General features: G+C 38.9%; 2 protein-coding genes, 3 long non-coding RNA genes, 1 other non-coding gene and 1 pseudogene across 6 annotated transcripts; 2 read left to right on the top strand and 5 right to left on the bottom strand.

The window, feature by feature from the left end:
- Positions 1 to 7,834: 7,834 nt before the first annotated feature.
- On the bottom strand, positions 7,835 to 9,721 carry LOC133733773 (uncharacterized). Its single transcript, XR_009857888.1, has 2 exons — positions 8,502 to 9,721; positions 7,835 to 8,403 (listed from the first exon to the last, which is right to left on the bottom strand). It is a non-coding gene; the product is annotated as an uncharacterized LOC133733773 (long non-coding RNA).
- A 2,535-nt stretch (positions 9,722 to 12,256) lies between these two features.
- On the bottom strand, positions 12,257 to 13,954 carry LOC133728395 (uncharacterized). The gene is made up of 2 exons (XM_062155810.1): positions 13,443 to 13,954; positions 12,257 to 13,149 (listed from the first exon to the last, which is right to left on the bottom strand). Exons 1-2 carry the CDS (start codon positions 13,924 to 13,926, stop codon positions 13,115 to 13,117), a joined length of 519 nt encoding a protein of 172 aa, XP_062011794.1. The 5' UTR covers positions 13,927 to 13,954; the 3' UTR covers positions 12,257 to 13,114.
- On the bottom strand, positions 13,926 to 14,553 carry LOC133730851 (uncharacterized). The gene is made up of 2 exons (XM_062158364.1): positions 14,032 to 14,553; positions 13,926 to 13,949 (listed from the first exon to the last, which is right to left on the bottom strand). The coding sequence occupies exons 1-2, from the start codon at positions 14,551 to 14,553 to the stop codon at positions 13,926 to 13,928; spliced, it is 546 nt and encodes a 181-aa protein (XP_062014348.1).
- A 1,449-nt stretch (positions 14,554 to 16,002) lies between these two features.
- LOC133734918 (small nucleolar RNA J33) lies at positions 16,003 to 16,081 on the bottom strand. The gene has a single exon (XR_009858663.1). It is a non-coding gene; the product is annotated as a small nucleolar RNA J33 (small nucleolar RNA).
- A 1,972-nt stretch (positions 16,082 to 18,053) lies between these two features.
- On the bottom strand, positions 18,054 to 21,388 carry LOC133734815 (ABC transporter A family member 7-like; annotated as a pseudogene).
- Positions 21,389 to 21,858: 470 nt separating this feature from the next.
- Positions 21,859 to 22,760, top strand: LOC133733336 (uncharacterized). Its single transcript, XR_009857641.1, has 2 exons — positions 21,859 to 22,235; positions 22,397 to 22,760. It is a non-coding gene; the product is annotated as an uncharacterized LOC133733336 (long non-coding RNA).
- A 416-nt stretch (positions 22,761 to 23,176) lies between these two features.
- Positions 23,177 to 23,845, top strand: LOC133733337 (uncharacterized). The gene is made up of 2 exons (XR_009857642.1): positions 23,177 to 23,498; positions 23,686 to 23,845. It is a non-coding gene; the product is annotated as an uncharacterized LOC133733337 (long non-coding RNA).
- Positions 23,846 to 27,960: the final 4,115 nt, after the last annotated feature.

Genomic DNA, 27,960 nt, shown 5'->3' on the forward strand with positions numbered 1-27,960 from the left:
CATTATCAAGATGTAAAAACAAACTTATAGTTTGCAGGCTAGAAACTACTCTAGTTACAAATCCCAAACTTTCTCCTTGCCCTTATCTTTGGAAGGTTCTTTATTTTTGGAGCCCAATGGTTGACCTCTCTTCTTTTTTACCTCCACCTTCTCAGCTGGCAAAGGTTCCTTAGACATCATCACTTTCGCAGGCACCAGCATTCCACCTGGGAGTTTCAATTAGTCTAAGAGATTTTGCCGTAAAGTGAAACTCTGGGCCTTTACTTTCTTCATGGGGGCAGCAACATTCATCTTCCCCTCAAGCAAATCATTCATTAAAAATTTCAGCTTTTTTGGAGAGGAGCAAGGGGAGGAAGGGCGCCATTGCTTCTCTCTATCTTTTTCTTGTCTTCCTGCAAAGTTTCAATAGAAACTCGTTCCTTTTTCATCTCTTGAGTTTGTTCTCACATCAATTCAACAAGAACCAACTCCTTCCCATGAGTTGTGTCCTGCAAAGCATCAAAAGGAACTAACTCATGCTCTTGAGTGTTGCTTGGCGAGGCATTAACATGAACCAGCTCCTTCTCATGGGTTATGTCCATCAAAGTATCAATAGGAATCAGTTCCTGTTCATAAGTGTTGTTCTACAAAGCAGTAACGGGAACACAAGCATTCGTATCAACTAGCACTAGAGCCCTAGAGTTGTCCACATTATGAAAGGCTTTCAAAATCTTCTGCCTAATAACCAAAGGTTTGTGTGGTTTAGCTATATCTCTAGGACCAAAGAGATTCCGAGAGATTGAGGGCAAAACTAGTGTCTGAACACCCTTGAACCTGAAGGCTCCATTGGCAAAACTTCCATATGCAAAGCTTTGGCAAGAACTAGGTAGTTCCAGCCAATTTTCCTTCTGCACATCCAATTGTTTCACTGTTGCACGCTCTGCTAGCTTGCAAGCACCATCCGCATGATAGATCAAATTGTATAGCCTGCACTTGCCTACCATGTATTCAAAGAAGAAAGAAATTTCCTCGATAACCCCAGGTGCCAATTTTATAGGGCTGGCCATTTGGACCGAATGGGCCGAGCCGGGCCGATTTCGAACCGAGCCAAACCGATTTGGGCCGAATATTCGGCTTACCAACTTTTCGGCTCGGATGAGCCGTACCGAAAGTCATCTTCGGCTCGGCTACGGTATGCAACTCCTCATACCGTCGGTATACCGTACCTACCGTATATACGTATACTACCAAATATACAAAATGTTTAAAACTTGGCAAGAGAAGGGAGTCGAACCCCTGACCTCTTGCACACAATCTCCTCTCCTCAGCCAAATGGCTTAGATTCTGACTTTGTGCTAGTTGTGAAAGTTTTTGTATATGTTGTTGGGAAGATTTTGGCATAGGTATCATGACCTAATTTTGGAGTTTCCGGTGACGCGTGGAGCCCACGTGCAGCCACTGACGGGGGCGCATGGCAGCGCGTTCGACCAGTTTTTGGGATTATGTTTTAATAGTTGTCACCTACTTGTCGATACGAGCATGTTGATATATTATGAGGTCATGTTATGATCATTTGAATCATGCTAAGTTTACGTAGTTTTGATTTTCTCGATTTGCAATCTTTAAGGATTCGACTGTTGGATTGTCGTATAATTTTGTTAAATTGATCCTAAAAGTGTTCTGAAGACCTTGGGAGGTCTCGGAGGAAGCTTTGTCTCGATTAACGAAATCTTTGATTTTTGGTTCAAATGCTCGGTTCGAACCATAATCGCTTTCGTTTTAAATCGTGTGCTAAGTTGAGACCTTATTTTACTTAGGTGATTGATGAAGTGTGTTCTGTACTTTATCTCGGCTGTTAGAGAAGACGCAGCGGGATTTAGAGGTGAGTAAATTTCACGATGTTCATTTATGAACGGAGTTACATTATTATTCAAAATTATTTGATAAATTGTGAAATCGTTTCGGAAATGAATATTTGTTTTAAATTATATGAACTTAATCGTCTACGGTTCATAGGTAAGTTAAAATGAGGTTTTATTATAAAGGACTAAATTCAGTTTAGTCCCTCAAACTTTAGGCCAAACATCAGTTTGGTCCCTCATTTTTTTTTTAATCAAACTCATCCCTGATCTATCAAATTGCATCAACCTCTTCCAAAATTTGAATCTGGCGCCAAATGTGACGTCATCCGCTGAGCTGGAGCGGACAAGGAGGTCCCACATTTCTGATTTTGAACCCACAAGAAGGGCAAAATGGACATTTCATATTTAATTTAATTTCTATTTTTTTCTCTCTTATTTTCTCTCTCTTGCTCTCTCTCACTCTCTTCACTCTGTCCACTTCCGATGAAACCCGATTTGCGCAACCAAAAACCCACCCCGAAATGCTGAGAAGCATCCGTTCCTGAAGGCCCCACCGCCCGCGTTACGACATGTGCATCTGCGCCATGATCTTCGCCCTCCTCTTTCCTCCTCTCCGTCTTTCTCCTCTACACCCGCCTCTCCCACTCCCAATCCCACCGCTTCAGCTACTGCCACCAAACCCCCATCTCCCAAAACGACAACGTTTCTCTCTCCAACCCCCTCATCTCTGACGACGCCACCGCCGCCTTCACCACCATCCCAGCCGATTTTTCTTCGATCATGTCAACGAGGTTAAGATGTTCAAGTCCAATTTGGGGGAGTTCTTTGATCATCATGACAACCCACCAATCCAATACCTAACCAAAATGCAATGCAGACACCACAACCCAAAATTGAAGAAACCCAAAACACAGAACCAAGCAATCAACAACTTCCATTCAACAACCAACAAATTACATAATTTTTTTTGTTTTAAAAAAAGACAGAAATGAACCTCCTCCTTGTGTGAACCAAGCTTCGAGTTTAGCATAAAAGGAAAGCTTGACGTTAAGATCTCCCTCTATCTACCGGGTCAAGTACCTCTAGACTGCCTCGACAAGTCCAAGTCAGTCACCGGAGAGGAAGATGAGGACGACGCCTATCAAGAGGCAGAGGTGGAGGCGAAGAGAGAGGCTTCAACGGTGGATTTGATCGAGGCTTCCTGTTACTTCGGTTTTGAGAGGGTGTGGAGTTTGGTTGAGGTGGTGGGTAGTGGGAGCTTGTGAGCAGAGATTTATGGTGGCCGGCCGGTGTTCACAGTGGCTGGGAATATGTGTGTGCGTGTGTGTGTGTGTGAGAGAGAGAGAGAGAGAGAAGAGGTTTCAGATGTGAGTGAGAGAGAGAAGAGAGAGAAAATAAGAGAAAAAGAATTAGAAATTAGATTAAATATGAATTGTCCATTTTGCCCTTCTTGTGGGTTCAAAATCAGAAATGTGGGACCTCCTTGTTCGCTCCAGCGCAGTGGATGATGTCACATTTGGCGCCAGATTCAAATTTTGGACGAGGTTGATGCAATTTGAGAGATCAGGGATGAGTTTGATTTAAAAAAAAAAATGAGGGACCAAAGTGATGTTTGGCCTAAAATTTGAAGGACTAAACTGAATTTAGTCCTATTATAAAAATAATTTTTCTCGACTTTTGTGATTGTGGACTATAGTTGGTATTGTACTTACATGAGCATTTGTCTAAACCATAATTAGCTATAATGAGCCACGCTCATGCTACCGCCAGCAGTACCAACAGCTATCAAGGGTCTGACCTACGGAAACACCACCAGACAGGTTATCGCCTGAGCTCTGGCTCAGCCCAAGATCGCCGCTGACACGCCGCCACGCGCCGCGCCAAAATCACCTCGCTAAAGCATCAAAAGCTGGGAATATAAGCATATCAGTCCCACATCGAAAACAAGGAAGAAATCAGTCTTTTCCTCACATATAAAAGGTCCACTCCTCTCTCTTCATTAAATACGCATATACTACTTACCTAACGTTATTCTGTCAACATAAATACATTGACTAACTTAGGCATCGGAGCAGAGAAGACCGCCAACCGCGGTCTCCCTCTGACTCCCTATGTATTTTATTTGACAGCTAGCGGAAACACCAAGATCTTTACAAGTAGCGGTCCGCCTAGCTGACCAACGTTAACCGAGGTTTAGCTACCGCTAAATCTCAGACATTAATAGGTATTAGTTGTATTCCTGAGTGGATGATTACGTGTGTGTGTGTGTATATATATATATCCTGATGGTGTGGCATTGTGAGAAGTATAATAATTGTGATTTTACTCGGGTTATTGTTTTGAGCATTTACTCTTTTCGGGAATGCAATATTATGCAATTGTTGATTTTTATTGTGTTGAAGAGTACCTTGAGTTGAGTGTAACATTTTGAGTCATGTGAGACTTTTTAAATGTTTTTAGTCTGAGGACCTATTGTCACAGTTGTGATTAAGTTGAGTGTAAAATTTTGAGTCATGTGGGACTTTTTAAACGTTTTCGGTTTGAGGACCTATTGTCACAATGGTGATTGAGGCAAGGAAATTGGGAACCACGCCTTTGGCCGGGTGAGTGGTTACGATCAGTTAGAGCTCAAGTCTGTCTGCCAATGTACTGCTTGGGGGATAACTTTGTGTTATCACTCTCATGAGTACATATTTGTAGAAGAGAGTTTCGCGTGTTTCTTTCTTTTATTGTCCATGAGAGACTTGGGTTCTTACTAATTTGTGGAGTTGTTTTGGTTGCTTAATTTATTCATGAGTTTCAGAATTGTTAAGCATGCGTTGTTTGTGTCATTTTAATTAAGTTTACTCATACGAGCTTAAAAGGCTTACCTGGTTTGTTGTTGCAACCCGGTGTACTATTTCATGGTGTAGGGGTTATTCCTGCTGGTCAGGACAACCAGGGTTTAGATCGCGGAGTGTTGTTGCAACAGTGTTAGGTTCATGACCTATTTTGTTATCATACTGCTGTATGTAGTATGCTCTTAGTGAGCATTTCCATTCTTACTTTGATGCTTCAGAGTTATGTAAACACTTGGTGATGTAATAATTGACTCTAGTGATTGAGTATGTATTGACATGTATAGACTCAGTTTATTTTGTTGCTTAGTTTAAATGAAAAAAAAAATTAAGCATTTGGGCGATTTGTTGAGTTATCGCGTTTCAGATTTGAATTTTCTTTATTCAAAATTCGAGGCGTGACACTAGCGCTAGCGGAATATTTTTGATTCTGACTCAGAGGAAGAACGAGTCCATTTTGATGGTATGAGGCACTATCTGACCATCATACTCTTGAAGGACCAAATGAGCTTGATTGAAATGCCAAGGACCACCCCACAACACCTTATTGCGGTCTCTTTTGAGGTCCAAAGCTGTCACAAAATGATTTTGAGGTCGCTCTTGATCCCTAAATTTGCCATCAATGCACGCCAGAATTGACGCAATAAATCTTGCGTCTCAAAGAATTTTGACATCAGAGGTCTTGTATGAGATGTCCAGAATGTCATTTCCAGCCAACGCCAGCGACGCTGTAAAACTAGCAGTGACTTCATTAATGGAGGACATGATGAGAGGAGGTTGAAAAGGTTGTAGTTTGGTTGGAGATCAGAGACAGATCGACGTAGAAGACGTCGATTTAGGATTAGGGTTTGACCCCTTTGTTTTGCGGCAGAGCGGCTAACCTGTTTTTATAGTTTTTGCAACTGTTATATCCTAAAATATTACTATCCTCATATGCCTTTATCCCATCTAATAATTAATTATTTTTATCACTACAACTCTAAAATCCTTCTAGCTAATTAATATGATACATACACATCTGTTTTCTGTAAAATTAGACATGAAAATGATAAATTATGTCGTTAGTTCACTTCATATGCCCCCACTTCAAGGTGCGCCGTAAACATGTGGTTGTCACGTGTTGGAGGTGTGACTTGAAGTCCAAGTTTAAACTCTTTTTTTTTTTTTTTTTGTCACCAAAACTTCGGCAACATTTGTTTTTTCTCTTTTTATGTTGGTGCCTGTGGCTTATAGCAATACGACTTGTTGAACCAAATCTGTGAAGACTTCGCAACACCTTAACCTTATTCGTTGCCCTGTTAGCTGTCTGGGCCCCCAGCGCATTAATCTTTGGGCCTAAGAAGTCTTTGGGATACCGTGAACAATATGAAAATAGGGTGTCAAAAAAAAAAAGAAAAAAGAAAAAGAAGGAGATGGTGTATTTAATATTTAACAATGTGTGAATAAAATTTCTCTTTCCGCAAGCAACCCTTTTGCTTAAGAACCAGGATAGGGGATCGAGGGGAATATAGGGTGAGATAGTTCACGTGGTAACGCACTCCTTAAAATCTCAAGTTCACAAGCCCCTTACTCTCTGCATAAAGTATTCAAAATGCACCATCAAAGCAAAATCATGCGACCGAAAACAAAGCGAGATAACTACTCGGTTAGGAGGTCTACCTCATCACGGGCCAAAGTCCTTACTTCTCCCCAATGTGCTTTGAACACAAGGAGAACTAAAGTCACAAAGAAAGATAGGATCAGTGAATTACCAGATGACATCCTTTCTCATATCGTAGCCTTCCTTCCTACTAGGGTCGCAGCTAGAACTGCCGTTTTATCTTCCAAATGGAATCACCTTTTTTGGTCTTTAGTCACCAAGGTCCATGTAGATTTCTGCATAGGCTCAACGGTGGACAACAATTCGTGTAGCAAAATGGAACAGGCCACTGTTTTCTTTGAAGCTCTGTTCAATTGCAAAACACTTGTTTCTGCCAAAATTATCACCGAATGCGTGCATGCTCCAAGAACTACTTGTGTGCCCAACTTGAAGTCGACCCTCCCACATTAATCAGGAGATATTTGTGTTCAAATTCATGGTAAGGTTGACGAAAGATGAAGAAATCTAGAAGAAAAGCTATGGAGACTACTGAGAATGAAGAAGAAGAAGAACAACGAGAGAGAAAGGGAAAACTGATATTTCTTCAATGTAGTTTTTTTTACAAAGATGACTAACACTCTCACAGTAAAGGATAAGCCCCTATTTATACTAACTTGATATTGACCATCTATATTGACCGTGACTTTGACCCTATACTCTTAACATCCCCCTCAAACTAGTGCTGGGATCCCCAAGCACTAGGTTGCATCAGAGATGTGTTTTCAGCACGGAGGAATGAGTGGTAGTGCCTGGCATAGCTCCATTGAATGAGAGGCTTGCCTACAATGCAGAAGAGTTTTATCTGGAGTTGCAGAAACAAATGCTTTCTGATTGGAAATTGCAATGAAAGCTGGCATGGCAAGACCTTCTCGTTCCCTTTGTATACAATCCTGTGTTGCCGCCCTTTTATTTTTCAACCTCACTACTTCAATTCGATTGAGCTTTTCTTCTTGAGCTTTCTGTTCTCTCACACTCTTCAGCTCTTTCTCAATTGCAGCTCTTTTTGTTATAATGCAATTTATTTCTGAACATCTAAATACTTGATCATATATAGCAACTCTTATCTTTATAGCAGCAAGAACATTTGAAAAACTGTTCATGCAACTTCTGCATATATATATGATTATGAATTATGATTGATTCTAAGTTCATCGTCATACTAGATAATTAACAAGGCTATGCCAATTATAAGATTGTAATTCTAGAACAACATGAATCAAGAATCTGCTGCATATTGAACATTATATCTAGAAAACAAAACTGATAAAAGTATATGATACTAACAAGATGTAGTTCCAGAATCCATTGATGCTTCTCCTAGATGCACCCTCAATCTCAGATTGTTAATGGGACAATTTTGTTTTAGGTTTGGTGTTCTAGCAGGGATCAAATGAGGACGTTGTAATCCTCCTTATATCAGAAAAACTGTTGTGGCAGTTCCTTCCATTAAGCAACTGCCTTATAACTTCCTTATGTTTATCTGAATGGATTAATCTAAATAACCATACATGTTTGAATTCAAATTCAAAAACAGATTGCATTAATAAAACTATTTTCGATTACAAGCTTTATTAAATACTCTGATGTTACAAACTGAAACTCTAAAACTCCTCACAATGTCAATTTGCAGAAAGTGTTGATGTCTAGTTCAATAAGGTCTTACAATCTCCCACTGAACTAGATATCATACAAAATCAACTTACATTGTTGAGTTGTTTTCTTAAGTGTGCACAAGAGTTCAAGGACATCATCTGTTTTTCAAAGTCCTGTCAATTTTGCTAAACTGCATTGAACTACAGAAGATTACAATGAATTGGAAAATCACTAGTCTTCTATGATCACAATGCAGCAAGTAAAATTACATGAAACTACCTCAAGTATGATCTTGTACATGTTTACTTTATTTACAGTAATTTGTAAAACATGTTTGATCCAAAATTAATTTCAACTAGATAAAGAGCTGTATTAACTTACTGATTTGGCATATCAGTATCAAGTTTTTCTGCATATGTACATATTCACTGATTTAGTATATCAGTATCAGGCTCTTTATATGTACATGGTTCTGCATATGTACATGTTCTACCTATACAGCAACCAAATGTTGAAACTTAATTTTATTCAAATGATAGATATCAAATGATGACTTCATAAATGACTGACTGACTAAAGAAGATACATTACCTGATAGTACTTCACACAATATAATCAGCTTGAAATTCTGGACTGTCTCTCTCAGGGTCCCTATAAGGAACAAAATCTGTTGGACCAACTTCTCTGCTGAGGTGATAGATGGCCTTTGTTGATAGTTCAGAATTTTAGCAGGCCAGAGGGAATAATTTCCAAGGATATTTCTATCCAAGACTTTGGCCACTGCAAGTTAATTTCATTTATTGACAAGATGATATCAGAAATTGGGATTGATAGAGCTGTTGGGGGTTATGTTACATATACTCTCCCTCTCTTTGTGGAAGCAACAAATGAAAAGCCGACTCGATCCTGGCTTGCTGCTGAAATATTATGCTCGTGGAAGTGCCCAGGAGGAAGTGTTGTAGCTTCATTCTTACCTTCATTGAGTGCTTATGCGAAGAGTAAAAATTTTTCTTCCCAGGAAAGCTTGCCAGACATTATTTTCAACATTCTACTTGATGGACTTGGTCAACGATGATGTGCTGCACATAATTTGTCTATCAGTGTCCTACTTCAAGTGATGAAGTGGAGGATATTAAAGAACGATTCTTAAGAGCTCTTGTAGCTTTTCTTTTAACTTTGTTTAATGATAAAATGTGGGGTACAAGTCTTCTGTTTTATACACCAAAGTCCAACTTCATTCTTGCACTTGCTCAACAATTTAAGCTGCATTGCCATTTTCCATTAACTGATGCTTTGACTGCATGGCTTCCTTGAGTAATATAGGATTATTTTCTTCCCCCAAATCAATTTCAACTTCAGTGAAATATAACGTGTAACCACCGGAAATTGCAAGTTTCTTGTTCTTGTTGATTTTCTAACTTCTGATGTGTCGTTTACAACAATTTCTGTGTTTTGAGGGCATTCAGGAATATGCACTTCACTCTGACTTTGAACTTGATTTTCGTCTACAGTTGCTGGAACTTCTACTTCAGTTTCAGTTTGATCCTGCATTTTCTCTTCATCTCAAATGGAGAAACCTCGGTTCATGATTCTTGGTGGTGGTCTTGAGTACCAGCGAGTTTCTAACCTATTGTCAAGTTTTGATACTCTTTTATAGCAGGAGATGGACCATTTAAAGATGACAGTAGCAAAGATCGAAGCACGCCACCCTGATGTCCTTCTGGTGGAGAAATCTGTTTCTTGAGATGCTCAGAAATATCTTCTTGCAAAAGACATATCACTTGTTCTTAATATCAAGAGGCCACTTTTAGAGCGCATACCTCGCTGCAAATTTGCTCAAACAATTTCATCTATCGATCATCTCTCTTCACAAAAGTTGGGCTACTGTGAGACATTTCATTTGGAGAGGTTTCTGGAAGATCTTGGTTCTACTGGCCAAAAGAAACTGGTGAAGACATTGATATATTTTGAAGGCTGCCAGTTGCTTTACTCAAAAAGAATTATAATTGTGACTGAATGGTTATTTCTTCTATTGATAATCACCAATATATACAGATATACAACCTTGATCAACAAGGAAACCCTATAATCTAGGGATACAAATAAAGATACAAGAAATCTGTTCTTAATTACATAATATTCTCAACTAATTACATAATATTCTCAACACTCCCCCTCAAGTTGGAGAGTGGATGTCAAGAACTCCCAACTTGTGCAACAAATTCTTAAACCTTTCTTTGCCCAACGCTTTTGTGAAAATGTCTGCCAATTGCTGCAAGGTTCCAACGAATCTAGTGCGAACGGACCCATCAACTATCTTGTCACGAATGAAGTGACAGTCCATCTCAATGTGACGAGTTCTTTCATGAAAAACTGGATTTGCAGCAATGTGTAAAGCTGCTTGATTATCACAATATAACATGGCAGGTTTGGCAATAGGTATGTGCAAATCAGGAAACAAGTTTTGCAACCAAGTAAGCTCACAGCATGTACCTGCCATAGCTCTATATTCAGCTTCAGCACTTGATAAAGAGACTGTTTTCTGCCTTTTGGTGCGCCATGAAATAAGAGATTTTCCCAGGAACACGCAATAGCCAGTGGTAGAACGGCGAGTAATGGGACAACCCGCCCAATCAGAATCACAAAAAGCTCTCAAACTTAAATCGTTTTCACTATGCAAAAGAAGGCCTTGACCAGGACATGACTTTAAATACCTGACAACCCGAAGTGCTGCAGCCATATGATGTAAACGTGGCTCATGCATAAATCTGCTTAAAACATGAACTGAATAGGTAATGTCAGGTCTGGTGATGGTGAGATATATGAGGCGGCCAACCAAAAGCCTATATGCTGCCGGATCCTTAAGCAAGTCTCCCTTATTTGACAATTTTGTTTCTTCCATTGGAAACTCAACAGGTTTGGCACCCAAAAAACCGGTATCCTTGATGATTTCCAATGCATACTTCCTTTGGGACAAATATATACCTTTTCCTGAACGAGCAATTTCAATCCCAAGGAAATACTTAAGATCACCCAAGTCTTTAATTCTAAAACGGGTATGTAGAAACTGTTTAAGAGCCTTAATAGAGTCCAGATTATTCCCAGTGATGAGAATATCATCAACATAAATCAACAATACCGTAAGGGAATTACCAACCTTCTGAATGAAGAGGGAATAGTCAGCCTTTGATTGAGTGAAACCAGCAGAAAGTATCGTCTCAGTGAATTTAGCAAACCATTGCCGTGATGCCTGTTTCAAACCATACAAGGACTTGTTGAGGCGACAAACATAATTCTCCCCCTGTCGCCGAAGACCAGGAGGAGGTGACATATACAGTTCTTCATGGAGATCCCCATTAAGAAAGGCATTATTAACGTCAAGTTGATGAAGGGACCAGGCTTGACAGGCTGCAAGAGCAAGAACACAACGGACAGTAATCATCTTTGCAGTGGGGGAAAAGGTATCATGGTAATCGATGCCTGCAGCCTGTGTAAAACCCTTGGCAACCAGACGAGCTTTATAACGCTCAATAGAACCATCTGCCTTACGTTTAATCCGGTATACCCACTTACATGCAATAGGGCGTTGGCCAGGAGGAAGAGGAACAAGAGTCCAAGTATTATTGGCAACAAGAGCGGCAAGCTCGGCATCCATGGCGGTTTGCCATTTAGGATCAGAAGCAGCTTGAGCATAAGAAGTAGGCTCCTCATCCCTACTAATAGCAGCAACATAGGATAGGTGCAGCGGTGAATAACGCTGATAAGAGATGAAATTGCAGAGAGGATAGCGTGTACCTTTGAGAGGATTCGGCGGAGGAGATGACAAAGTGTGTGGAGGCAAAATCACTTGCGAGCAGACGTAGTCCTTGAGACGGACATTAGGAACATGTGGGCGTTGTGAGCGTCGCGGAGCAAGGATAGGATCTTGGTCGGCCAAAGGAGGAGGTTCAATGGCAGGTTGTTCAATGGGAACAACAGGTTGGTCAATAGGATTGAGGACAGAAGTATCCGTGTCGAACAAAAGAGGAGAGGAAGGAGGGGAGCTGGAGGATTGTAACGAGGGATCAATCCTGGGCTGGGATTGCGACGAGGTATCAATCCGGGGCTGGGATTGCGACGAGGTATCAATCCTGGGCGACGCAGGTGCGAGAGATGAAGAGGGAGGAGCTGGAGGTGGTTGATTTGAGATGGTGTTGTCAAGGATAGGAACAGGAAGCGACAAGGAAGGAGGAGAAGATGACGAAAGCCCTTGAGAAGAGGATTGAAAAGGGAAAGTATCCTCCAAAAAAATAACATCACGATTTGTAAAAATCTTTTTGGTTTCAAGATTATATAACTTATATGCTTTCTGACCAATCGGATATCCAAGGAAAATACATTTATGAGCACGTGGAGAAAATTTTGATGAAGGATTGACAGAAGTAGCAAAAGCTACACATCCAAAAACACGCATTCGAGAATAATCAGGAGGTTTATTATAAAGTACCTCAAAAGGAGTTTTCTTGTGAAGTAAAAGAGTGGGCAGCCTATTAATGGTGTAGGCAGCGGTGAGAAGACATTCACCCCAAAATTGAAGAGGTAAATGAGATTGAAAACGAAGAGCTCGAGCAACTTCTAGGAGGTGTCGGTGCTTGCGCTCAACAACACCATTTTGTTGAGGTGTGTAAACGCAAGAATGCTGAAAAATGACTCCTTGATCTTGAAAGAAGTTGCGTAAAGAAAGAAATTCAGCACCATTATCGGAACGAAATTGCTGAACATGGGTATTAAATTGAGTTTTAACATAGGCAAAAAAATGTCGAAGTAAATGCTGCGTCTCACTTTTGTGACGCATGAGAAAAACCCATGTAAAACGAGAAAAATCATCTACTATAGTCAAAAAATAATGAGCACCATTAAGAGAAGGAGTCTTATGACGTCCCCAAATATCACAATGAATAAGGGAAAAACATCGAGAAGTTTTTATTGAACTAGAAGGAAAAGGTTGGCGGGTCTGTTTAGCTAAAGGACAAACCGCACATTGATGACTAGAATCAAAATCAAAAGAAAGAGAATTCTTGGCTAGAAATTGTAAACGAGCAGGAGAGGGGTGTCCCAAGCGGCGATGCCAGAGATCAGATGGTATGGTGATGTGACCGGCAAAGGGATGTGTGGTAGGAATGGAGGAAGACAACGCCACAAGATAGTATAAATTTCCACGTCGCTTACCCACACCAATCATCATCCTCGTAGCCAAATCCTGCAAAATACACCAAGAAGGGAAAAAAGTTACTGAACAGTGCAAATCATCTATAGTGCGTCCAACAGACATCAAATTGACATCGAATGAGGGAACACAAAGCACATCCCGCAAAACTGCATTATTAATGGTAATTGACCCTTTCATAGTGATGTTGGCCTTGGCTCCACTAGGCAAAGAAACAGAAGGAAAAGATGCATTCTTGTGGCTAGTAAAAAGATGTGGTGCATTAATAATGTGGTGAGTTGCTCCACTATCGATTATCCATCGATTAGGATCCACCAAAGACAAACCTGAAGCAAACTCTGTAGCAGAAGCGGCATTAGCCTGAGGAGTTGGCGGCTTCGGATTCAATGCAGCAATAACCTGAGTGTATTGATCTTCAGTCAGGTTGGGAAGTGTGGCTTGCAGCTCCTTAAATGAAGGTGTGCAATCAACATGATTAGCAGAGGCATCATTGTGTGGTGGAGGTCGATTTCCTTGTTGTGGATAGCGTTTATAGAGCCGATGACCAGGTGGAAAGCCATGTTTCCTGTGACAAGTCTCCTCAATATGATAAAATTTGTCACAATAGGTGCATTGAACTGGAGTGCGATTGCGAGAACTGCTGCCTTGATTGCCAGGATTGCGACGAGGTATCAATCCTGGCCTGGGATAGTTACGAATGGCCATTGCTGCTGCATTGGATGGAGCAAGGGCAGCAACGCCAAGTTCTCGCTGCTTCTCTTCCTGAGTTACTGAAGCATAGGCCTGTCTCACAGAAGGTAATGGATTCATTAGTAAAATTTGACCACGAGTACCTGCATACGATTCATTCAAGCCCATAAGGAATTGCATGAGTTTGGTGCGGTCATTCTGTGCCCGACAAGTGCAATTCTCCACTGTATTGTATGAGGCAAGTTCATCCCAAAGTGCTTTCAACTTGGTATAATAAGCAGCGATTGACAATTGGCCTTGTTCAATCTTGTAGATGTCTCTTTGAACCTGGAAGATACGTGGGGCGTTTCCCAAGGCAAAGCGATCCCTAAGGTCCTCCCAAATTGCATGAGGTGTTGTGCAGGAGAGAACCGAGTCAGCAAGGTCTGGTTCAAGAGAATTGAGAATCCAGGACAAGACCATGTCGTTGCATCGCTGCCATAGAGCATGCTCCTCTGGTTTCTTGATTGCAGATGGTTCTTTGATTGCACCGGTGATGAATCCGGTCTTATTCTTCGCACTCAAGGAGATCCTCATGGCACGACACCATGAGTTGTAATTGTCTCCTGTCAATTTCTTGGAGACAAGGATGAGACCGGGATGGTCTGAATGATGGAGGAAAAGCGGATTTGCAGATTCATCAGAGGAGGTGCCGCTGGTGCCGCTGCCACCATTGGGAGTTTCAGAAAATATATCGTCTCCAGCCATGGAGGGTTAGGGAAAACGAAGAAGGATAAAGGCTGCAAAAGAATTTGCAGAAGAAAGAAGAGTCAGGACGTTGCCTGCTCTGATACCATAAAAGAATTATAATTGTGACTGAATGGTTATTTCTTCTATTGATAATCACCAATATATACAGATATACAACCTTGATCAACAAGGAAACCCTATAATCTAGGGATACAAATAAAGATACAAGAAATCTGTTCTTAATTACATAATATTCTCAACTAATTACATAATATTCTCAACACTCAGTTCTGTAAAACTCATTTAATTTATTGTTCTTTCAAACCTGCCAAACTGTGGACCAAAATACAACATTTGTGTTACCACATATTACAAATATATAATCCTGGATACCCTAACCTTTCTCACTCCAATGTTTCCATTTCTTCTAAACTCTGGTTTGTATGTTCTGCTCTTGAACCTTTTTTTTTTTTCTTTCTTCTATTTCACTTTGGTCGAACATCTCATTATAACAAGTTGCTCTATGAGTTCTAAAAATTCTTATCCCTCTTTCTGAACTGCAGAATTTGAAAATTTTGACTTTTCTGAATGTTCAATAAAATATGCACTAATTGAGATAGTCCAACTATTGGATGTATTCATGGTGGGTGACGTTGCCTCCATGCAAATAAGTACAATTAAAGCCAGCAAAAATGTCTTCACTGATGTTAATCACCCTGAAAGTTTTACTGATGCCACCTCAATTCAAGAACCAAAATCAATCAAAGACATCTGGATGACCATAATGCATTCGAACTTGCAAAGGATTTACCAACACCTGCTGTCCTAAGATGACAACTTGTTTCCTGACCTGACATAAACCAAGCAAGTGTGAAACAGAACCAGTAAAGACATGCTCCCTAACTCCCAAGATCGTAAGCTTCCGGATACCATGATAGTGCCTGTATTCTTCCAATAGATTCCGCATTTTGCATGCCTCCTCAAAGTTATTGTCTTGGTTCATATCAACAGGATTGAACATAATATCATGATTTTGATTCTCTGGTTTTCCCTCTCCGAGCTTTAAGGGACTAGGCAACTTAATGCAATAGAATTCAACTACTTTCTCTAATTAATTATCATACTTGACAAGAACAGAATAATATTCCTTCTCATTCGTGCCAGTTGAAACCTCATCAATACAGGCAGTTCGAAGTGCTTCCTTAGTTTTCATCAGATATAAAATTTCATCAGCATGGAGATCTTTCTTTGCCTTTTGTTTTCCATATATCTGGCATGCAATCATATATATATATATATATATATATATATATATTTCATCAAAGCAGTTCCAACTTCATGACCTTTGTACAATGAGTTCACACAACTGCTTGTTCTACTTAAACTCCTGGAAGAAGGTGACCTCTCCGAGGTCAAACCGTCCAAACCAATGTCTCGCATCATAGAACCAATTTCTTGTGAACCTTCCCGAATGTCCATCTCTAATGCAGAATCCAGAAAACCAACATCTTAAGAGCTCAAAAATAATATATCATCCCCTTTACAGTTCGAGTAAGTGTATGCCCTCTGTAAGATGCCCAAAGCCTGAGTTCCCTCAACTTCGTTGTCCGTATCTCATCATCATTGCCTATTCCTTCTCGACGCATCCTCTCCATGTTAGACTCTTGCATCTGCTTTATTTACAATTAATAATTTGCAGGTGGTTCCTCCCTCAACATATGATCAAAATCTTGGATTCTTAGATGCAGTTCAATACCACCTTTCTATTTCTTAAGTTCAATTCATTGAGCAACTGAATCTGATTGATACTTATAAGAAAATGCATGGCTGTATGCAATTCAATCTAAGTCAGTCATACTAGTGCTGTAAAACTGAAATTATGCACTAGAAATATATGTCCCAAATGTTAATTCAAATTTTGAACAACATTTTAATGAAGTGCAAATACATTGATCAGCAGACTATGGTATTTTCAAGAATTTTGGTGTCATTTGTGACACATTTTTCTCTGATATCATATGAATGTCTAATGACATGTATATGCTACTCAAATGACCAAATGTTTGAATACTAATTTCTTTGGAAACTAGAATCAAATTAATTTTACGTATAAGTGAGTCTTTTGTTTTCTGTTGATAAATGAATCAATCAGTTTATGCATTTATATAACAACCATTTTGATGGCAGGATATATATATGCATAATCATGATCCAGAAAACACTTCAGTTTGCATATAATCATGAATACATGGCTACTTTAGCAGCATACTATGTTGTGATCATATATGCAGCAATTTCTGAAATTATATTCTGTCAAACACATATTCAGGAATATTGTAATACACCATCTAATCAACTTGCAGATATGTATCATAAATAAAGCATGATGATTTTATCAATCTTGTAGTGTAATTGAAAATCAAAAATTGAACATATATAAGCACCATTTATGCATTAATCGAACAAATTTGAATTACAGTAAGGATTCCAGAACATGAAACTATTATGCAGCAATATGTAAGATGTGATCATGAGACTTGAACCGAAACATGAATATCTTAACAATCTTAATTTGAGCATAGTAGGCTCTGATACCAATTGTTATAATGCAATTTATTTCTGAACATCTAAATACTTGATCATATATAGCAACTCTTATCTTTATAGCAGCAAGAACATTTGATAAACTGTTCATGCAACTTCTGCATATAACACTATGCCAAAAAGGCCTTCAGACGACAGAACTGTTCTGTCGTCTGAACACACAAAAATGTGTCGTCTAGTACGGTGTCATCTCTTGGGGGCATCAGACGACAGAAGTGTTCTGTCGTCTGATGAGTTTTGCATTTTGGGAACTCTCTCATACAACAACAATTAAAAGTTGTGCTAATTTACTTTAAACGATAATTATATGTGGTCGTAAATAGCATCAGAGGACAATTAAGTGTCGTTCTAGGATAGGTTTGTATGACATTTAAGTGTTGTGTGAAAGATTTTGAAATTATGCATATGTGATGTTGGGAAATGGTTTAGACAATAGATATCATATTCTTTCTGTTATGTCAGTCTCATTACGACGACAATTTACTGTCGTTTGAGATTATTTAGACGACAAATATTTGTGGTCTGAATATAAAAAAGACTACTAATAGTACATGTTTTATATTGTCTGTAATCACGTCCAATCACACTTATTTGTTGTTGTTATACACTTTAGCCAATACTTTCAACTAACTTATGTTGTTGTTTTGCCTTTCAGACTACAATTTTCTGTTGTCCCATTGTCAAAAAGACAATAGACTTCTTATTGGTTTTTGTGTTGTTTTTGTGCAGCTGCAACCACACGTTCGGTGTGCCTTTGTTGTAACTTGCAATTTGAAATAACACATATTACTAGTCTCCTGTTACAATTGGTATGCATGCATCTGGAAATTAAAATTACCCGTTCATGAAACCATAAAATCCACATCCAAAAGCATTCATTGCAATTTCAACTAATCCATCATTGTCTCATGTACACAAACCTAATCATGAGCATCAGTTCAAAATGGCCCATATCTACTAATTTGAATCTGCAAACAAGTCCACATTCTTAATGAAGGAAGAATTTCTATTAGACACAAGTTAAATATAGGAACTAGCTAGCTGTACTACTATATTACACCTGGTGGCTTCCCTTGGGGATCACATAATCTCCATAATTGTCCCTTGACAGCTTCCTACACAGAAGCATGCATGATTATCACCAAAATAGGGGAGAAACAAACATAACATGTTAAAAGGAAATCTCAATTAAGATGCCAGTCTTGTAGAAATGAACTAATATAACATGACCACGCATACTTGGGGTACTCATGTGCTTAGATGAGAAGATATTTTCATGTAATAGTTGCCTATTTTAGTTTCTTATATAGAAATAAACAAATTCATAACAAAAATGTTTGGAAACTTGGCATAAATTACTGGATACTAATGGTTATAATGGCCAGGACTCATATCCAATGGTCAAAACAAGAACAAATGTAGATGTTCACTCAAGAGAGAGATTTTATGTGTGCATATGTGGGTGTAGCAGTCAGCTGGGAGTCAAACATCTCAGACCGATTGAAAATGGATGATACCTGAAGAACTCCCTTGGTTGTGAAGTCAAATGTAGCTGATAGCTGTCCTGTGCCATCAATCCAACTTATTATTCGCTGTCTGTGGCTATCTGCACAAGTGGAGTCCACGTAAACAACATAAGCACTTCTAATAAAGGCAAAACGAGAGAGAGAGAGAGAGAGTACTTGTTAGGATGATCGCACAATCTTGTTTTGCCCGTATAGATTATGTCTTGAAGCTGGATCGAGTCCAGTGCTAGGCTCATCCATATAAACAATCTACATAGAGTTTGCAAATGAATGCAGTAAATAGGATATCAAGAAATTTACACGTCCAGGAAACTTGTCACACAGCTAGAGCAGCTAAAAAGTGATCAGCATATACTTTAGGATCACCTATCAGTGAAATTGCGACGCTAAGCCTTCTCTTCATACCTCCACTATACTTTCCAGCTCTTTTGTCTGCAACCCCACCATGAAACAGATTGACACTTTTCAAAGATTCTTCCACTGCCTAGAGAAACAAAATTCAGACAAAAAAATAAGGAAAAACAGATAAGCTTAATCTGCAAGCACAAAATAAATAAATGTATGTAATGACTTACTTGTTTTAATCCAGAACCTTTGAGGTTCTCAAGTCTTCCATAAAAAAGCAGATGCTCCCTTCCAGTCAGGGTTTCCCATAGTAGGCTGCAAAATGTCCCAAACTCAAGAAGTTATTTAAATTCTAAATTTATAAAGGGAAAGACCAGAAAGGAAATTTATGCCTTCTTGATAAATCAGGCATGTATGACGGCTTACTCATGCTATGGACAAACTCTCATGCTGGTATATATTTCATCCGAGTGTTGATGTCCAGACCTTGAACAAAAGCCGTGCCAAAGCTAGGTTGACTTTGTCAGACCAATCATCTGTTGAAAGATATAGAGATGCCATAAACCCAAAGAATCACAAGGGCAATAACATGTAAGAATGTAGAAGTCACAGGACAACATCCACAAGGGAGAACAAAACCTAGAAATATCAACTTAGCAGACAGAGCACTACCAAAGCAGAGTGAGTAGAGTGAAGCACTATCAACTTACACTTCCTATTGAAATGTAAATAGCTATATCTCGGGCTAAAGTGACCCAAGTTATTCACTCATATTTTGAAATTATAAATCTCCAATAAAAATTTCTGCTATATATTGGAGCAATATAACATTATTTTCTATACGAAGTTTCCAGCTAGATGTAAAGTGGTAATGACATGAATACTGATTCCACCAGAAAACAGGGGAAAAAAATATGCAGAAGGAACATTTCATTTATTGTAAGTTAATGGAGAAGGTTCAATCAGTATACTCACCATATTAATAAAAGAGGTCTTCCCAGCAAAATTAGGGCCAAGCATACCAAAGCACTCCCCTCAAGACAAAGCAAGAGACATCCCTCTCACGGCAAATTTCTCAAGGTTTCCATCTCTTCCAGGATAAACCTTTTTGAGATTGTTGCAAATAATTGCATGACTTGTATCCGGTTCTAGTAGCAACTTGTTGACTTTCTCCATCTGGAAAGGAAGCGAAAGCTTTATTTATGTTTCCAGTAAGATGAAAACTCATAACTATCCAGAACACATGCATCAAGAAAATATCCACTAAAAATTTATAAACGTAAACAACATGAGATATGCAAAGGGTTCTAAACTTATGAACTATTGTCAGATCATATAACAATCACTGATAGGGGAAGGCCCCTTATTTGCTTCAGCTGAAAAAAAAAATCATAGTAATCCTAACAGGAAGTGATTTTGGCACTCCACATTTCAACACTTTTTACATTGCAATCCACAATTAAGTCATTGAAAGTGGACTGCCAAAGCACTCCACAGTTCAATACTTTTTACATTGCAATCCACAATTAAGTCATTGAAAGTGGGACTGTCAAAGCACTCCACAGTTTCTTCTTTCCGCTTTGAAAGAAAATAAAATGATATTTCACACTTCCTGATGATGATACAGCTTAATCTAGGTAATATGCAAGAAAAAGCACCACAAACCACTCGACAACCATGATAATCCAGACCTCTTTCATCCATTCTCTCTGTCACTCAAATCTCCCCACCGCATCCCATCCCATCAGTCCTCATATAATTGCCATTGAAGGAGTACTGAGCAAACTCATATAACCCGCGATATACAGAGAAGCCAGGATATAGCTCTAGAAGAGTGATCCAACCTCTTACAAGAAACCATAACAAATTTCACAATTTCGTGAGTTTTGTAAAGTATAATTAAGAAGTGGCAGGGTTAGAAAAAGTATGGTACGTTTTAGTCCACTTACTAGGGAATGACAGAGTGTGGAGAAAGAACTCAAAAAGAGAGGCTCCCAAAAGCCAATTCCAAAGACGCATATATAACCTATGACTATTATCATTAAAACAATCATGATAGTCATGTCAATCAACTTGTCTTGCAATATTAAAGTTAAGAATTTCCCACTAGTCCACTATATTTCCATGAAAAGACAAATAAAAGAGTCAAACCTGCAGAAGTCTTCACATTTGAAAACATAGTAGATACTAGAAAAGTTGTTGATATAGATGAAGTAAAAGACAAATTGGATGCTGTAGTCATTCAGTGTGAAGAATTTTAATCATGTAAGACAGTCAGCTTTGCTAAACCAATTCATCAAATACTTTTTTAATCATATATAGTTTTCGAGATTATAGTATTTACCTATAAGTGAGCCAAACATAACAAAACATAGCATGTTGGAAACAAGATATTTCTATGCCAGCAAATATTCTAAAAGTTTCCATACACAAAATTATACCTTAAATAGAAGCTTACCACAATACATATGTTTCCCTTCTTCTTCTTCTTTCTCCCTGATTGCCTTGTTTTTCTCCTCCTCCCTCTCTTCTCTTTCTTTTCTCTTCCTTCCTCTCTGTTCTCTTTCTTTTTATTCGATCCGACTCCCCCTTGTGAGCCCCGGGAAATTTATCGAGCTTACATTGAGATCGTTCGACAAGTTATTTATTTACGATCTCGGTAATTGTCAAAGTGCTCGAGAATATTTTCAGAATTGTACATAAAGTGAAATCCTCAATTTAGGAGGTGGATAGTAAAGTTTACGGCACGACGAGTTCGTGGAAATTTTCAGAGAATTTTCCGGATAACCGAGCTATTTATAGCGATTTTCCGAAGTTATGGGATTTTAGAAAATAAATTAGAGAATTAGAAAACAAGTGGAGCAATCTTAGCCATCCATTTTCCCCACCGCTTGATCCTAGCCGTCCATTATCCCTTTGACACATCTATATATATATGGGGAACAGTATGAAGACTCGGGAGAATTCGAGAGAGAGAGAACTAGAGTTCTCCGACCCAGACGCCACCGCGACCCGAGAAGAAACCCGACCGTCACGCCACCATCCGCCCGCCCCACGACGTCGCACACCCACCATTCCCTTCGCCTCCGCGTTGTCTACGTCCCTGTGGTTCCAGATCTTACATGCAGCGACTACAAGCGGGGATTCGACGACGGAAAGCCTTGGGTCTCCTCCGGCGATTTCTGCAAACTCCGGCGAATCGGGCCACCGACAGAGCTGCTTGTGGTATGAAACCAAACCTCCTCGTCATGCTCTACATCCCAGTATGATCAGTTTTTAGATTTAATCAACTTTTGACGATTTTGTTTCTGGGTTGCTCTCGGCCTTGCCGTGTTCTTCGACGCCGGTGGCTTTTCGGGCATTCCTGGGCTCCATCTCTTGCTCAGCTGCACCTGCAATTCGAGGTTCCTTTTCGATCTAGTTGATCACAAGGTGAGTTGGGTTCTGTTGAAGGTCTGAGAATTTACACTTCTGGAAACTGGGCTGCCTTGTAGCATGCATGCTGTGATGTTGTGTTTGAGAAGAGTAAATTGGTAGTTAGTCAGAAGAAATCGAAAGCTATGTTGTGAGCTTGCTGTTTTGTCCATGTTTGCTAAGATTGTAGTTGTTAAATGATTTTGGTGATGGATGTTGTAGTATGTTTCTTATTCTGGTGAAAATGACAAAGCATAAATATGCAAGTATGCGTTCAGTTGAATTGGTTCTGACAATGTGAAAAAGATCAAGTTATGTTTGGGTGTCCTTGGTAATTTGGGCACACCTTGTATGAAGATGGAATCATGTTGGGTGTCCATAGTAAATTCCATCGAATTACTATGTGACGAAATTATTAAGTAGAGAAAAGAAATTATATATGTTGGGTGGCCTTAGTAAATCGGGTGCACTTAATATATATATTTTTGGTCGATATCGTAATTTCAAGTAAGGGTTCGGTAATTTGGGTCAATTATCGAACAAGTCTCGATTGGTCAAAGTTGGTCAACTCCTGGTCAAACTAGGAAAAGTTGGTTGTACGATTTGTTAATCGTCGAGATTTCAGTTATTAATTCAATGCGATATTAACTATCGAAATGTCGGAACTTAGGACTCCAGCTACCCAAGGAACGGAAGGTTCGTGATCTCCGAACAACGTGAAATGGTAAAGCTTCGGAATCCAGGTAGGGGACTCGGGACTCTCTACTGGCTAGTGATTTTCCGTATTTAATTATATACGTGATGCATGATGGAAGTATACTGTTAGTTCAAATTTGAAATGTTTTTAAGTTAACGTGCATATAAGATTGTTGATGGCGGTGTGTGAGAGCGGAAAGGTGGTCGATGACTTCCTTGGGGATTAGCCACCCCTAAACCTCCGGAGGGTTAGCTACACCGGTCGGACGGTGCGCAATCGCAATGATGACACGGTTCTGTGTGTGTAGCTAGTGTGTTAAGTTTGGCGCTCTGTGACTGGTAAGGTCAGATGTTGGTTCTACGGAATCAGGCCATCAGGTAAAGCGCACGTAGTTTTCTAATCATGCATCGAGTATTTAAGTTTGTCGTTCTTATATATAAATATTTGCTTTGTTTTTACACTGGGCCCAAATCCAAATGATTACAAAGTTGAGTTGATTTTCAAACCTAGTCGTGGTAGAGTTTCCTGCTGAGCAGCGAGGACGAAAGCTCACCCCTACAACAGTTTGGATGCAGGTACTGTGCACTGGTGACGGGACAAAAGCGGACGGAGCTGGGTGTGCGGAATAAGTCCGGTAAACCATTGTTTGGACTTTGTTCTACATTCTTTTTCTCGAACTTCGTGTTCCGAAAGTTGTTGATAGTTAGCTTGCTCATTCCTTAAAGTTCGTATCCTTCGTGTGAACATTCATTCAAGTTTTGGACGAATGAAATAGACTTCAACAACTCAAGTTTTTCACCTCAAAAATATTTGTAGCTTCCGCTGTATTTTTTTACAAAAAGTTTTCAAGCAAAATGCCTAGCGGTTCTCTAGGATGTAAATCGAGCGTTCGGTTTACGTTTTAGAGACTCGCGGCACTGTGACGTGCTTAAGCTGGTGAGGTGCAGCTTGGGGCGTTACACCCCTTCTTCTTCTTCTTCTTTTCATTCTTCCCTTCTTCTCCCTGTTTCTTTTTTTTTTTCTTTCCCGTCTCCTTGCCTCACTTTAGTCGGCAACCAGCATTCTTATCTTCCCAAATTGAAAAGAAAGCAATAGAACAAAAGTGATAAACTAAAACCATTATCTAATAACTATATATATATATATATATATATATATATATATATATATATAACAGAACTAACTGTGGGAAGAAAAGAATAAGAATTAAGCATATAAAAAGGTCTAACTCATAGATAGAAAATCAAATAGGCTCCAAAATCGGGTACGGGATATCACACCAAGTCGTCTTCATGTTTCCTTGCCAATTGCAAGTTGATTCCCTGCGAAGACCATGTGTGAAAGTTACATTTCTAAAAGAGAGGAAAGTCTTGCACAAAGACATAGATTTCATACTGTTTTCCTTTTATCCAAGTAACAGATGTATTAAAGTTAGAACTGATCAATAACTTTTGCCTGATTGTACCCAAAAATAGTTCTTGTGTCTTGTAAGTTAGGAAAGCATGTAAATTATATGAAAGGAGATGAATAGCTGCATAGCCTAATCTATGTCTACTAAAACTGGTAAAGTTAAGGTCCAGATTGGAAATTCCATAATCGTTTAGACAAACAAATATCTTCTTTAATACAAAACTTGCCCATTTAGATCCTGGATTAGTCTCTAAGCAGATTAATGTATCATCAGGTGAAAGAAACATACCAATATCAGTCTGTTGATTGTGTTTCCCTATCAAGGCCAACAAAACAGAAGAAACATGTTACAAAACAGAAGAACAATTATCCAAACTCAAAACCCCAAAACCCAAATCAGTTTTAATTGAAAGAAGAAGGAGTTCTTGTCAAACAACATGGAAAACAAAACCCCAACACATAAATCCATTTCAATCGAAGGAAAACCACAGCACTAAATCGAAGACAAACCCCCAAGACAAAACCCCAATATAGCTATATCCATTTCAATCACCCCATCCCCAAATAGAAGAAAAAGCTAATCAAAATCAAACCCTAAAATCAAAATTTTGGATAATAAGCAAACCCAAAATCTGCAGATAAAACCCTAAAATCTATCGAAGATTGAACCCAGTCGAAAATTAACTAAACTAAAAAACAATTGAAACCCTAAATTGCTTACCAATAACTGAATCGAAAATAGCTCTACTTGTTGCTGGAGAGCTCCATTAATCCAGATGCAAAAGATGAAGTAGAGACTAAGAAGAAGAAGGAGAGACAAAGAATAAGAATCCAGAGAGTGAGAAGATGAAGGAGAGAGTGAGAATCGAGATCTGAGAGAGTTGAGAGAGAAGGAGAGAGGCTGGTGTTTGAGTTTTTCGTTTTCGCGGGTTCTAACTAGGTCGAGCTGAGAGAGTTGAAGGACGAGTGAACTAATTGTGTCGAGGTCTATCTCTATATCAAAAAGCACAAGTCAAAATAACTTCGAAAAATTTCAAACAAGCTTCACACTTGGACAACATTTAAATGTTGTCTGAATGTTGCAACATTTTCCAGTCAACTAGGGCTTGGCTATTTGAGAGGGAAAAGTACTTAATCAACTTTTGGATATCCCTCCAAATTTGAGATAGGAAATCACCATATTCTACAACAACAAAAAAGTGTTGTCTGAATGCTCACCATTTTTCCAAATTAAACCAGTATGGTTTTACTCTATATTCAGACAACAGAAAAAAAAATTATGTCGTCTGAAAAACTCAGACGACATAAAACAATACTTATGTCGTCTGAAGTGTGTCGTCTGAAGGCCTTTTTGGCATAGTGTATATATGATTATGAATTATGATTGATTCTAAGTTCATCGTCATACTAGATAATTAACAAGGCTATGCCAATTATAAGATTGTAATTCTAGAACAACATGAATCAAGAATCTGCTGCATATTGAACATTATATCTAGAAAACAAAACTGATAAAAGTATATGATACTAACAGGATGTAGTTCCAGAATCCATTGATGCTTCTCCTAGATGCACCCTCAATCTCAGATTGTTAATGGGACAATTTTGTTTTAGGTTTGGTGTTCTAGCAGGGATCAAATGAGGACGTTGTAATCCTCCTTATATCAGAAAAACTGTTGTGGCAGTTCCTTCCATTAAGCAACTGCCTTATAACTTCCTTATGTTTATCTGAATGGATTAATCTAAATAACCATACATGTTTGAATTCAAATTCAAAAACAGATTGCATTAATAAAACTATTTTCGATTACAAGCTTTATTAAATACTCTGATGTTACAAACTGAAACTCTAAAACTCCTCACAATGTCAATTTGCAGAAAGTGTTGATGTCTAGTTCAATAAGGTCTTACACTTTTTTCATCCAGCTCTTCCCACTTTTTCTCAAAAAGCTCCTTTTGTTGCTTCAAATCTCCAACTTCCTTTAGAAGCAATTCTTTCTGTTGCATGTACTTGTCAGTGTCCAGTTTCAAATATGACAGCAACCGCTGACATTGTGACCTCTCTTCTTCACCTACTTTCATTATATCACTCTCCTCACTGATCTTCCGTAGCTTATCTTCATTATTAGCCTTTATCTTCTCCATTTCAGCCAAAAGCCTAGCTAAAACCTCTTTATTAGCAAGTAACTGTTTCTTCTCCACTTCGAAGTTCTTCTCCTCCAATTTAACAGATTTCCTGATTTTGCATGTGTAGGCGCAGTGAACATGTTTGTGACAGATTTTGCATACCATTGAAGAACTTGATGTGCCTTGTTGTTGTTGGGAATTTCTTTGAAAGCACTTCCATGCACCATGGCCTGGTTTCTCACAGATTTGACAGACTATGACATTGCTAAAGTTCCCTGTGGCTCTTGGTTTCGCTTTGATACCATGTTCAAATTCATGGTAAGGTTGACGAAAGATGAAGAAATCTAGAAGAAAAGCTATGGAGACTACTGAGAATGAAGAAGAAGAAGAACAACGAGAGAGAAAGGGAAAACTGATATTTCTTCAATGTAGTTTTTTTTTTTACAAAGATGACTAACACTCTCACAGTAAAGGATAAGCCCCTATTTATACTAACTTGATATTGACCATCTATATTGACCGTGACTTTGACCCTATACTCTTAACAATTTGATCATTATTTGCTTGCTGGTTATTATTCTCATCTTTGGCAGATTCTATACCCCAGTAACTGTCCCGCACTCCAACACTGTAAGATCTTTCAAAGTCCAACGTACTTCAGATCCGCAACGAAGAAGCTGCCATAGGCTTACCGGATCGATAGTCGATCCTTTTTAAGTCTAAGGCTCAACGCACTCTTAATTATATGGCGTTGTTATGCATATTTTTTTTTTATGTTTGAATGGAAAAATCCCTTCTTTTTGACCCTTTTAGTAATCAACTATTAATGTATGAACTAGCTAGTTCGATAAATATGAATGAGATCTTTTATTGTTCTCTGTAAGTTTTGTTTCTGCAAGGCTGCAAGCATTATCCGATCACGGTTTTCATAATGCTCAGAAGAAGAAAAAACAAATAAATCTCCTGATCTCAGCTAGCAGTACACTCCTCAGAAGCAAACTGGAACAGTTTCGAACTACGATCACAACAAACAGTGTATTAATTTTGTTGCTGCCATGATCCAATTATGGTCTTCATAGTGCTTGGCATCAATGTCACGCAAAAGTACCTGGCGCTAGGCCGATTGTCAGAAAAATACACATATTTTGGCTGTACATAATTCGAAATCAGCACCTTTAAAATGAAATGTCATCCCTGCATATTGTTCAAAGCTGGGCTTCTGTCCATATAGCAAAGCTCTAATATTAATGTTCCAGTTGAGTTGATTCTCTGAAAGCCAAGACGAAGGTAGTAGTTGATGAA

The sequence above is a fragment of the Rosa rugosa genome, chromosome 2 (assembly GCF_958449725.1).
Source record: "Rosa rugosa chromosome 2, drRosRugo1.1, whole genome shotgun sequence".
Taxonomy (NCBI): Eukaryota; Viridiplantae; Streptophyta; class Magnoliopsida; order Rosales; family Rosaceae; genus Rosa; species Rosa rugosa.